Genomic DNA, 11,153 nt, shown 5'->3' with positions numbered 1-11,153 from the left:
TTCTCATTGTTTCAGCTTGGCAGGCAGATGCTGGACATAGGATGTAAACACAGAAACGCACGCAGAGGTTCCCAAACAACATGTCCGAATCCATGTGTTCTGCCAAAGTCACTGCGGCACAGACTGGTGAAATGGGGAGTTTTGCTGCACGTGGACTGTGGCACAGCGAGTGCCGTTGCTGTCTCACCGCAACTGGACGGCACTTTGGGGAAATGCATCTGCTCAGTGTGTGAAACATGTACAATTCATTGCGCCGATTACACACCAGTTGCAGCTCTTCCCAAGTTACACACTTGGCGATTTTGCACAGAACAAAACTGCGACTGTCCTTTTGTCTGCCATCGGCATAACCGTTTGCACCAAAGCCCCTCCGGTGCCACGTGTTTCCGGCGAAGTGGACATCAGTGCGTGAAAACACTGTTACCTGTGGAACTGCGGGTGCAGTAAAAGTGCAGTTCCGTACCCAGGGCGATGTGGGACAGAACACACACCTTTATGCGCAGGCTGTGTTGAGAACACACAATATGCCACAAGCAAGAAGAGACAAGGTGTTGCTGCGAAGTTCTCACAATGAAACAAAAACGGTGCTGAAATCATGCTGGGATACTGACAATCTCATTTAGCAAAAGTGTCAAAAAGGTCCCCAAGCTGCAGGAACAATCATTTGTAAACTGGAGGGGGTGCGTGTGTGTGTCTGCTCAAGTAGGCCACACTTCTCTGTACCAGTATAATTTAACGTAATAACCATGAGATGGACGGGGTCCCACCTACAGTGCCCACCTCCCCCCCCAACCTTGCACCTAGTGCTTCCTGGATAGGCTCTGGTCCACTGTGACCCTGCTCAGGACAAGCAGTTGGTTATTGAAATTTGGTGGATGGATAATTAGTAATGTAACATATATGCATCATGTGACCTTCCCATGAACAGTATACACACACACATCCCCCCCTTGGCCTTAAGAGAACCCTGTGTACCAAATGTTTTATTCCTGCTGGATGCTGATTATCACATAATCATTCCTGAATGTTCCCTTCACCACTTTTAGCCTTCAAAAAATGGCGCATTTATGGAATCTTGGTAAAACCTTTACCGTGTCTCACCGAGCACTGAACGGCCCTGGGCTTCAGAGCCTGGCCCTCTGTCTGCGAGCACCCAAGACCAAAGTTGCTGCGTCGTGCTGTGTTTCACAGAGCATACGACGGTTTTACTGCCACATTGCGGAGCCTCATAAATCATCCCCTGAATATATTTGCTTCGCTCGCATTGTTGCTCATTGAGGACACATTCAGGTGAACACGTGGAATAGTCAACACTCATTTCCCTAAAATTTCTGATCGATAAAGGTTGTTTCTCTGGTAATATTTAAATAGTCGTTTAAATGCTGCATCTTAAATGAAAGTTAAACGTGTTTAAAAATTAACATTTCAAATATTGCGTCTAATCTCTGATTAATATATCTGATGTGAAGGTTTTCCTTTCACTCTGGGGTAAATGACACATTTTACTCGCCACACACACACAGCACCCAAGGGCACCATTTGTATAGTATTTACTTTGATTTCTTATGTTTTCTATGAGTTGCAACACAAATGTTAATAAAATCTTTATGCAGAGCTGATTAAATGCATCTTTTGTGTGTGAAAATTGCTGCAGACATGAGGATTTTATTCAGATTAAACTAAATATGCCACATTTACAGCCTGCCAAGTGTACAAAGTCTGACTCTACTGCTATAAATATTGTTACGGTTATAAAAGCTACAACAAACACTCCCCTCCTATAAATAGTGCTAGTTATTTCACTGCTGTTTTAAGAATCTCTTCTAAAGAACAGAAATATATATTTTCATGATTAACAACTTACCGTAAAAGCCCATGGGAAATTCGTGCGCAATCACACATGGCCTGGAAGCTCTTGTGTTTTAAGTATTATTTCTATCCTTCCTCCAGCCCAGAGGTCCTTAGCCATTTCTAGGCCACAAGCTAAGAGCCTCTCCTAGAAAAACGTCAATAATACTATGGTTGCCACTCCACTGTAGGGTAATCGCACACACGTGCATTTCATGCACACTCCCCTGGAATGTGTGTTTATCCTGTAAGAGAAAACACAAACACAGGGGCAACATGCAAAGTCCACAAACACAGCATCACTCTTCAACACACACCCAGCAGCTCCTGATGCTCCATAAACCAAAACTGAATTTTAGCTGAAAAATTCAGTTACATGGTCATTTGTCAGCTTACTGAACTTGGTCTTTACATTTCAAACACAATATAAAGTGGATTATATGTTAAGTTGATGCAATTAATTCTTTTCTTACTGTGCCACGATGCACATTATTATTTACACCTTAAGGCTCCAATGGACAACATTTTAAAGACACAGAAACCCCAACATCACCTTTGCACTGTGCACTTTGTATATTCTCAGTGCTTATGTACACAGTATCTCAGTGCATCTTCTCTATGCTCCTTAACACTGTTTATAGGCACTGCTGCAGCATGTCTGTGTATGCACAGAAATTATTTACAATGTTCTAGTAGTGGTACATACTACTTCAATGGTACAGCGTAACTGTACGATGGAGTCGGTGCAATGCAGCCGGGTGCTCCAATAAGCCAAGTCCACTCAAGCTTAGTGATGTAATGAGTACAATACAACTGATGTATAAGATATAATAAAAGATGCAAAAACATCTCCTTCCAGAATCAAAAACAAAACAAAAAAAAAAAAAGCAGCTGACTTCCACACAAGAACAACAGATTATGAACTTTGCTTTTTATTCACAAAAACAACAGCAAAAACTAAAACTGTAGAGGAGAGCATTTCTTAAACAGCTTCTCGGGCTGCAAACTCAAAATACACATTGCAGAATTCGAGTGACTGCTGATCATGACGACGATTATAATGCACTCCACATAATCAATACGTCAGTGCTAAGAGCTCCAAACAGCGCGACATCACAGCACTCAAAAACACAGAGTCACAAGGGTCACTTCACTGCTCTGCTCACCGGTGGGCAAACATAACCGAGGAGTGTAAGGAGCCCCTCCTCTTAGGGCCAAAACCAGGTGAAGCACTGAGCCTCCCTGGATTTTGTAGTCTGCAGCAGTCTTCTCATCATTCCTGAGAGAGACACAAGAACATGAGTCACCTGCTCAGTACAGTAAGACACTTGAATCATCATCCATCTGCTTGCTGGTAACAACTACGCTGGCTGAACAGGGGAGGGGGCGGGGGAAGATAAGGTCCCACTCCACTGGACCCTGACTGCAGGTCCTAAAAGGACATAAGGAAATGGGATGTATGTAAGCAGGGCTCTCTGAACGACCTACTGAGTCTTACATCTGTTTCCCGCTGTAGATGAGCCTCTGCTGCTGAGGTGGAATCCCTTCTTTCTCTTCCACACGCTCCTTAATTCTCTCCACCTGAGGAAACAAAGAGCCATCACATACATACACACTGGAGATCACACACACACACACACACACACACACACACACACACACACACACAGACCCAGGGTTCGTATACCATGGTACACACTGTTTCACAGATATACTGCTCCTTCTTTGTTGCATGTGTCCCTATAAAACGTCACCTCTGCAGACACTTCCTTCAACCAGCAGAGGGATCCCTTGTGACTTTCATTTTAAAGGTACAAGAAAGCAAATTCATTCAGGGTCACAGGGGTCTGGAGCCTATCCCAAAATCACCAGGCCCCAGGCTTAAAGGGGGTACACCTCTGGATGTACACCTCTGTCAGTCTATCACAGAGTAGCCAAAAACACACATACACACACATTCAATCATTCATTCATTCATACACTACAGGCAGTTTAGCACTGCAGGTTCACCTGATCTATCATTGGACTGTGGGAGGAAACCAAAACACCCAGAGGAAACCTACGCTGGCACCGGGAGAACATGCAAACTCAGCATAGACTGAACAGGAATTGAACCTATGCTCAAAGAGCTCAGACACTGAAAGGCAGCAGCACTGCTCGCTGCACCACCATGCCACCCAAAAAAACCAATGTACTTCCATTTACAAATTCTGGCTCTGATTATAAAAACTGGTACAAGTATGTAAACTAGTACAACAGGTGTGTGATTGGCCGCTTTAAAGTAGAGCTAACGTCAGTACTGTTTCAAGTAAATAGAGGACAATGAAATAAAAATGCTCCGGTGGACAGGTGTGCTGTGTCAAGGGTCGGTCCGGAGCCTCGCCTCTCTCCTCAACACAGCAACGCCAAGACTCTGCACAGGATGAGCAGCCCATGAAAATTAAACAGCCCTACTGCTCATTTTTAAAGCATTATACTTTCCCAGAGGTGTTTTTACACTGCCTAATGAGCAAATAACCTGAAGCACGTTTGTATGGTTAAGCGTTTACGTACTGTGACGTAATGATTTGACTTACGAACAACTTGAGTTACGCGCAAAAGCTGCGGTCGCAACAGTGTTTCGAAACTGAAGAACTGGTGTACTGCGTTCCACTGACCATGCAAAGTACTGTAAAAATAATATAAAACGTTTAACAAATTTATCTGGGCTCCTGTTGCGTGTTGGTTTCGATTAACATTTTCATTTACAAAGAAGAAGCTCCGCGAGTGAATTCCAAACAGTCACACAGTGGACTGAATAGATAACACACACGTTAAACAACAACAATGATAATAAATTGAATAATAATAATACAAACAAGCTAGTATTATCAGTAGTGACTCAACGGACTGAGTAATAACTCCGGCGAAAACTAATGTAAACAAGTCACGTGCTGCAATAATCCATTAATTTAATGATTAAAGCAGCCCCCCCCCCCCGCACACAAAAACGCCGGGAAAACAAGAAGTTTGTTCTGCACCTTTCGATTGATGATTGGTCACACTGAGATCTTACCTTGTCTGTGGGCTCTATATCGATCTCTATTTCTTTGCCCGTGAGAGTCTAAACGAGAGGAAACACGGATTAATGCGACGTTCTAGATATAAACACAAATCCTGTAAGCAAGTAGCAATGACATGATGATGGTTATTTTAGAAAGGGGGAAAAAAATTACGAGGTCTTACCTTAACTTTAATTAACATGTTAAAGTCCTGTAATATCGAGAGAATGAAGAACAACAGCCTAGACAGATCAAGAGCGCACGTTCGATGTAAGTGAACAGATTATAACTTTGAGACAAACACTCCCCGCTCCTTCATAGCGCAATTTTTTTTCCTGTGTAACAGCGGTATACATCCCCCTGGTTTACTTAAATGAAAGGCTCGCAAGAGGGATACACTTTGTCATTTTGCCAGTTTTTGAATGCGTTTAGTTTTTTCCGCACTTTTCAGACAGAAATGACATAACCTCATTCAAAAGTATTTATTTTCGTATATCTGGGATTAACGTTTGGTGTTTAATAACAAGCAAGTTTCACCTGGAGCCAATTCGCATTCCGGATGAGCTGCTCAAGTCACGCTGTCCCATGATGCCCCTATTTGTAGTTTTTTAGAAAACGGCTTCTCTGTCTAAGTCAAGAGAGCACATGGCGTTCAAACTACATCTTCTGTCTGGTCACGGCCGAACAATTTCGGTGTAAAAAAAATGCGCCCTTGACTTTGGTTCCGGTTCTTCCGTTCTTAGTGCCGGAAGAAAGAAGCGAAGAGGGGAATTAAACACATAACGGAAGTTTAAGAGCCAGGGGGGCATTTTCCTGTGTTAACAACGTACCTGCCCATTCAGTTAATTACTGCACTGTAGGATTTTGAATATTTTAATTTCACAATTGAAGCATTTCGAGGTGAGTCAATCGACGTCAACCCAACTGAAATATTAACCTTGACGTTTGACTGCACGGTAAGTAAAGTAGCTTATAACTTTGTGGGCACGCACGTGCGCGCCGGTGGCGCCGCCGAGGATGTTTGTCGCGTTTGCGCGTTGACGGTTCACGCGGCTTCACGCACGTGCGCGGCTCCTTTCAGCGCACGAGCGACATGCCGCGCATCGAGAGCGACGTCAAGCTGGACTTCAAGGACGTGCTGCTGCGGCCCAAGAGGAGCACGCTCAAGTCGCGCAGCGAGGTGCGTGGGGGAGCGGAGCGCGCGACGGCTGTTGGGTCGAGTCCCGCCCCTGCCCGTAGTGCCCAGGCTGCCTTGCTCGACTGATGCAGCGATAGATAGTGCAGTGGTTAGAGCTGCTGCTTAGGCTTTTTGGACCTAAACAGTTGGACTTAGGTTCGAGCCTCACCTCCAGCTGTACTAGTAGTAGCAGCCTGAGAAGGTAACTTACCCTGTTCCAGTAAAAGTACTTAGGAATAATAAGAATAAATGGGTAAATCAGTGTAAGTACCTTTGCAAGTCGAGTCAGCTACATGAATAAATATGATCTATATAATATATATATATATATACACAGTATATCATATATGAACAGATCATGATGTGCTGCTACTGACCCTTCATGAGGAGGGTTAGTGATGAAAATGGAAAGTTACTGTTATAACTGGAGAGACTCACTGTGTGACACCAGTAGCCCAGTGAAGGCTATTACTATGGTCCCATTAGTAATCTTTATGTTCCACATTCGTCACCCCCATACCCCCCACCCCCGCTGTGTGTCAGGTGGACCTCATGCGCAGCTTTACCTTTAGGAACTCGAAGCACAGCTACACAGGGATCCCCATCATCGCTGCCAACATGGACACGGTGGGGACCTTTGAGATGGCTCTGGCTCTGCACAAGGTATGGCTGCGTCCTGCCGACGCCGGTCGCCGCTGCGGTACAATTCCCGTCCTTACGGACCTTTTTGTGTCTCCCGTTCCCCCAGTTCTCCCTCTTCACGACCGTCCACAAGCACTACTCGGTGGACGAGTGGAAGGAGTTCGGCGCACAGCATCCGCAGTGTCTGGAGGTGCCGTATACGTCTGTTATGTTAAATAAATGATATAAATATTGTTTTATGTTACTACATAATGTCATACCGTTTCACAGTTTACAGCCCAGATTGTGATTACATTAAAATTTAGGCTTTCTTTTAATTGAAGCAACAGGTGAGAGTAGAGACAGAGCTGAAACACCGAGCAAATGCAGAAACGTGTAGCTCTATCTCAGGAGAGCCAAAAATGTGGCATAACTTTCCAAGTTTCATTTAAACTGTAACTGGAAGATTTAGTTGAGAGTTGCATTTTAGGAACAACAGAATTTACTGCTGCAGTTGAATCTGTATGGATTGAGGGGACAGTTTCTCTTCAGATGTTTTTTATTTATATTTGAAATCTGATTCGTTTCGCTTATGTTTTCATTCACAATGGAAAATGCAGTGCAAGCAGAGAAATCTTTGCAACAGTGGGGAACGGTGATATTTTACCTTAAACTTGTGATTCTTAACCTTCGGGGGGTCCTTGAACTTAGATGTGGAAAAAATTTACATCTTTATTTCCACTGACTGCTAACTGTAATGCATAAATTGTACTTTTGCTGAGATGTACGTCGCTTTAGACAAAGTGTCTGCTAAATGAATAAATATAAATATAACTGAAATGTAGCATTTCCTTCAATAAAAAAAAAAAAAAAAAAAGAAAATATGTTTTCCAGTTAATTGGTTTCCTTTGTGGAGGTGCAGCGGGTTTGGCCAGGTCCTGCTCTCTGGTGGGTCTGGGGTCCGAATCCTGCTTGGAGTGCCTTGCAACAGACTGGCTTCCTGTCCTGGGTGTGCCCCCTCCCTCTCCAGCCTTGTGCCCTGTGCTGCCGAGTTAGGCTCCAGCTCACCACAACCCTGCTCAGGACAAGTGGTTTCAGACAGTGTGTGTGTGTGGTTTCCTTTGTAATCCTACATATATTTTATGCATTTAAATACATAATTATATTTAGCTGATACTCTTCACCAAAGTCACTTACAATGTTAAGCTCCTCCCAGTATTTACTCATTGATACATCTGGGTAATTTTACTGGAGCACCTTGGGGTAAGTACCTTCATCTAGGTGCATGAGGTGGGATTCGAACTTGCGACCTTTTGGGTCCAAAGGCAGCAGCTCTAACCACTATACTGCCAGCTGCCCCATGAAAAGGGGTCCGTAGGCTTCACCGCACTGCCGAAGGGGTCCACAGTGTGAAAAGGGTTAAGAACCTGTGCTTTGAAGTACCAGTGACAGATTGGTGTGAGGCATTACATTTTACCTTGTTTGACGAATGTGGTTGGTTTCTCATCCCCTCTGCCCAGAGCGTGGCCGTGAGCACGGGCACCAGCGAGGCTGACTTTGAGAGGCTCTGTGCCGTGTTGGCTGCCGTGACCCAGCTGCAGTACATCTGCGTGGACGTGGCCAACGGCTACTCGGAGCACTTTGTGCACTTCGTCAAGGACGTACGGCAGAAGTTCCCGTCCCACACCATCATGGTTGGTGGTCCGTCTCGGTCACATAGCGAGAGCAACGCTTCACAGAGGTGTTTCTAGAAGGATACGAGCAGTTCGAAAGGTGGCGTGTGTACATCTGGAATGCTCATAATGATGATGATGACTGTGCCACAGGCAGGGAATGTGGTTACCGGAGAGATGGTGGAGGAGCTGATTCTTGCTGGTGCTGACATCATCAAAGTCGGCATTGGACCAGGTGATGTACCATTACTCTTGCCCTCGGACGCGTTGCATCGCCTTCTCTCCCGTGTGCCGTCTTTCCAAACGCGTTCCTAACTGATCTTTGCTGTTTGTCTGCCTCCAGGCTCAGTGTGCACAACTCGCAAGAAAACCGGGGTGGGGTACCCCCAGCTAAGTGCTGTGATCGAGTGCGCTGACGCTGCCCATGGTCTTGGGGGACACATCATATCTGTGAGTCATTTACACTGGTAAAACACGTCAGACTCTTTCGTTCCGCACGTTTACTACAATTCATTTGGGCCTTATGCTCTCAAGGTGGTTGTTACATTTAACTGAAACTTTCTATCAAAGTAACTTACAATCACATACCTACAGTATGTCCCCATTTGTACAGCCGGGTAGTTTTACTCAAGCAATTTAGGGCAAGTACTGTGCTCAAGGGTACTACAGCTGGAGGTGGGCTTCGGACCTGCAACCTTTTGCTCCAAAGCCAGCAGCTGTAACAACTACGCTACCAGCTGCTAGATTTTATACAATCAATTTCAGTCGTTCTTATTGTATGTGCACCTGTTGCTTTTAGTGTCAGACGTTCCTGTGTGTCCCTTTCGTCGCCACATTATGTCATCTGTGTTTCAGGATGGAGGGTGTACCTGCCCAGGTGATGTGTCCAAGGCCTTTGGTGAGTTTCCTTAGGATGCGATGCACTGCTTCTGACACAGAGGCACCGTGGTACTTAGAGGCCTCACCTTGCAGTCGGAGCACCTGAAAAGATAGGAATGTAAATATAGGTAAAATTTAGTGTCGTTTCACAGGTAGTTTGCTACAATCTGCTGGGGCAGAGGAACGATGTACTGTATTTGATGCGCAGAGAGCTTGACACACTGCTTGCGTCGTGTCGCGGGCAGGTGCCGGCGCAGACTTTGTCATGCTGGGCGGGATGTTGGCTGGTCACTCCGAGAGCGGAGGCGAGGTCATTGAAAAGAACGGGAAGAAGTACAAGCTCTTTTACGGCATGAGTTCCGACATAGCCATGAAGAAGCATTCTGGAGGGGTGGCGGAGTACAGGTGAGAACAAAGACCCAGCTGGCAGTTCAGTGGGAACTCAGATGAAAGGTCTATGAAAGCTGCAGTGGTTGTAGAAGTGCAAGTTGAGATGACAGTAAGATCTTAAGCCACATCTGTATTGCAGGTAAATGACCATTTAGGAGAGACAGTTCAGTCTCCGATGAAGGTGTTGCGTGTTGAAGGCACCATCATCGCTCTTTCTCTGTGTGTGCGCCAGTGTGCAAGGGCTCCATTGCTATTAATTGGTGCTTTTTTGCCAGGGCGTCGGAGGGGAAGACGGTAGAGGTGGCATACAAGGGCCCGGTGGAGGAAACGATTCGAGATGTCCTGGGAGGGGTGCGATCCACCTGCACCTACGTGGGTGCCGCCAAACTGAAAGAGTTAAGCCGCAGGACCACCTTCATCAGAGTCACCCAGCAGCTCAACACTGTGTTTGGAAATGATAGCTAAGAGAAAACCAGGCCGCTGGAGTCAGGGAATCCAAGATGAGCTGTCTCTCGCGTGCGCCCACAAATTCACGGATACGCACACATACCCATAGAAACACCGCCTGTTTTAACAGCTTTAGTTGTTTTATTTATTTCCATATATACAAGTCAAGCTTTCAATATGTAATGCTCTAATAATCAAAATACAGTCATCTATGAAGAAATTCAGGAGTGCAGACTCCCTGCTCTTGTGTAGGGGGTCCACTGTAGTAACTGTGCAAACATACCCAAGTAATTTTAACTTAGGACCAAACTCCTACAGTAGGAGGGAACATTTTAATATTAAATTATTAACTCGTTACTGTCTTTGACAACAGACTAAAGTAAAAAATAAGTAATAAAATACATAATTCCTGATATGCACCACCACTAGGGTTTATGCATGTTTTTGGCTTTGTAAAAAATCTCCACTGCAGCTGGTATTTGTTGCTCTGAAACATTTACAAGATAGGGGCTCTTCCCTTTTAAGATAAAGGGAAGGATAAAGCTGGGTTAATTTTTTTTTTTAAGTATAGTGTGTTTAACACAACATTTAAGCTTTAATGCAGTTGTAGTTGCAGTTTAGTGCAGCTTTTTCTGTTGGTGCGGTAATAGCGAAGTTACATGAATAGGTTTTCCGTATCATATTTATCCTAGTGAGACCAAGGGTATCTCCTCTGGAATGAGCCAGAATGTGATCCAAATGTTACATTCCAGTGTTCTACTTTGTATGAATAAAACTGTGTGCCAATTTGATTGCTGCGTGTGCACATGTTCAGCGTTCCATCTTTGAATAACAAATGATATCCAATACTGCCATCATACTAGTGCAGAAGAACAGTGTGTAGCAGGTTTTTAGTGACAAAAGCCTGCCAGTGGTGCTTCACCTTACATTCTGTTACTCCCCTGGTACGAAAGACAAAATGGAGAATATAATTTTCTCTCCAATGCTGACCTACATTATTTCTACAAAATCTGCTTTAGAAAAAAAGTACTGTATGCAAGTACAGACAAAAAGGACACTGAATGCATCCATGTTAGG

General features: G+C 44.6%; 2 protein-coding genes across 4 annotated transcripts; one reads left to right on the top strand and one right to left on the bottom strand.

Moving 5' to 3' along the window:
• Positions 1-2,780: 2,780 nt before the first annotated feature.
• Positions 2,781-5,310, bottom strand: LOC108932003 (NEDD8-like). The gene is made up of 4 exons (XM_018748141.2): positions 5,074-5,310; positions 4,904-4,951; positions 3,347-3,429; positions 2,781-3,127 (listed from the first exon to the last, which is right to left on the bottom strand). The coding sequence occupies exons 1-4, from the start codon at positions 5,089-5,091 to the stop codon at positions 2,971-2,973; spliced, it is 306 nt and encodes a 101-aa protein (XP_018603657.1). The 5' UTR covers positions 5,092-5,310; the 3' UTR covers positions 2,781-2,970.
• Positions 5,311-5,502: 192 nt separating this feature from the next.
• gmpr2 (guanosine monophosphate reductase 2) lies at positions 5,503-10,938 on the top strand. 3 transcript variants are annotated; one of them, XM_018748139.2, is made up of 10 exons: positions 5,503-5,789; positions 5,971-6,069; positions 6,610-6,729; positions 6,815-6,898; positions 8,208-8,381; positions 8,514-8,595; positions 8,704-8,810; positions 9,216-9,258; positions 9,485-9,644; positions 9,905-10,937. In XM_018748139.2, the coding sequence occupies exons 2-10, from the start codon at positions 5,983-5,985 to the stop codon at positions 10,092-10,094; spliced, it is 1,047 nt and encodes a 348-aa protein (XP_018603655.2). In that variant the 5' UTR covers positions 5,503-5,789; positions 5,971-5,982; the 3' UTR covers positions 10,095-10,937. The 3 variants fall into 3 exon arrangements, with proteins under 3 accessions (XP_018603655.2, XP_018603654.2, XP_018603656.2); XM_018748138.2 differs by having other exon boundaries at positions 5,503-5,845; positions 9,905-10,936; XM_018748140.2 differs by lacking the exon at positions 5,503-5,789 and having other exon boundaries at positions 6,000-6,069; positions 6,639-6,729; positions 9,905-10,938.
• The last annotated feature ends 215 nt before the right edge of the window (positions 10,939-11,153 follow it).

Source organism: Scleropages formosus, chromosome 11 (genome assembly GCF_900964775.1).
Source record: "Scleropages formosus chromosome 11, fSclFor1.1, whole genome shotgun sequence".
Lineage (NCBI taxonomy): Eukaryota > Metazoa > Chordata > Actinopteri > Osteoglossiformes > Osteoglossidae > Scleropages > Scleropages formosus.
Note: the sequence above shows the minus strand (reverse complement) of the source record. Positions and strands in the feature narration are given on the sequence as shown.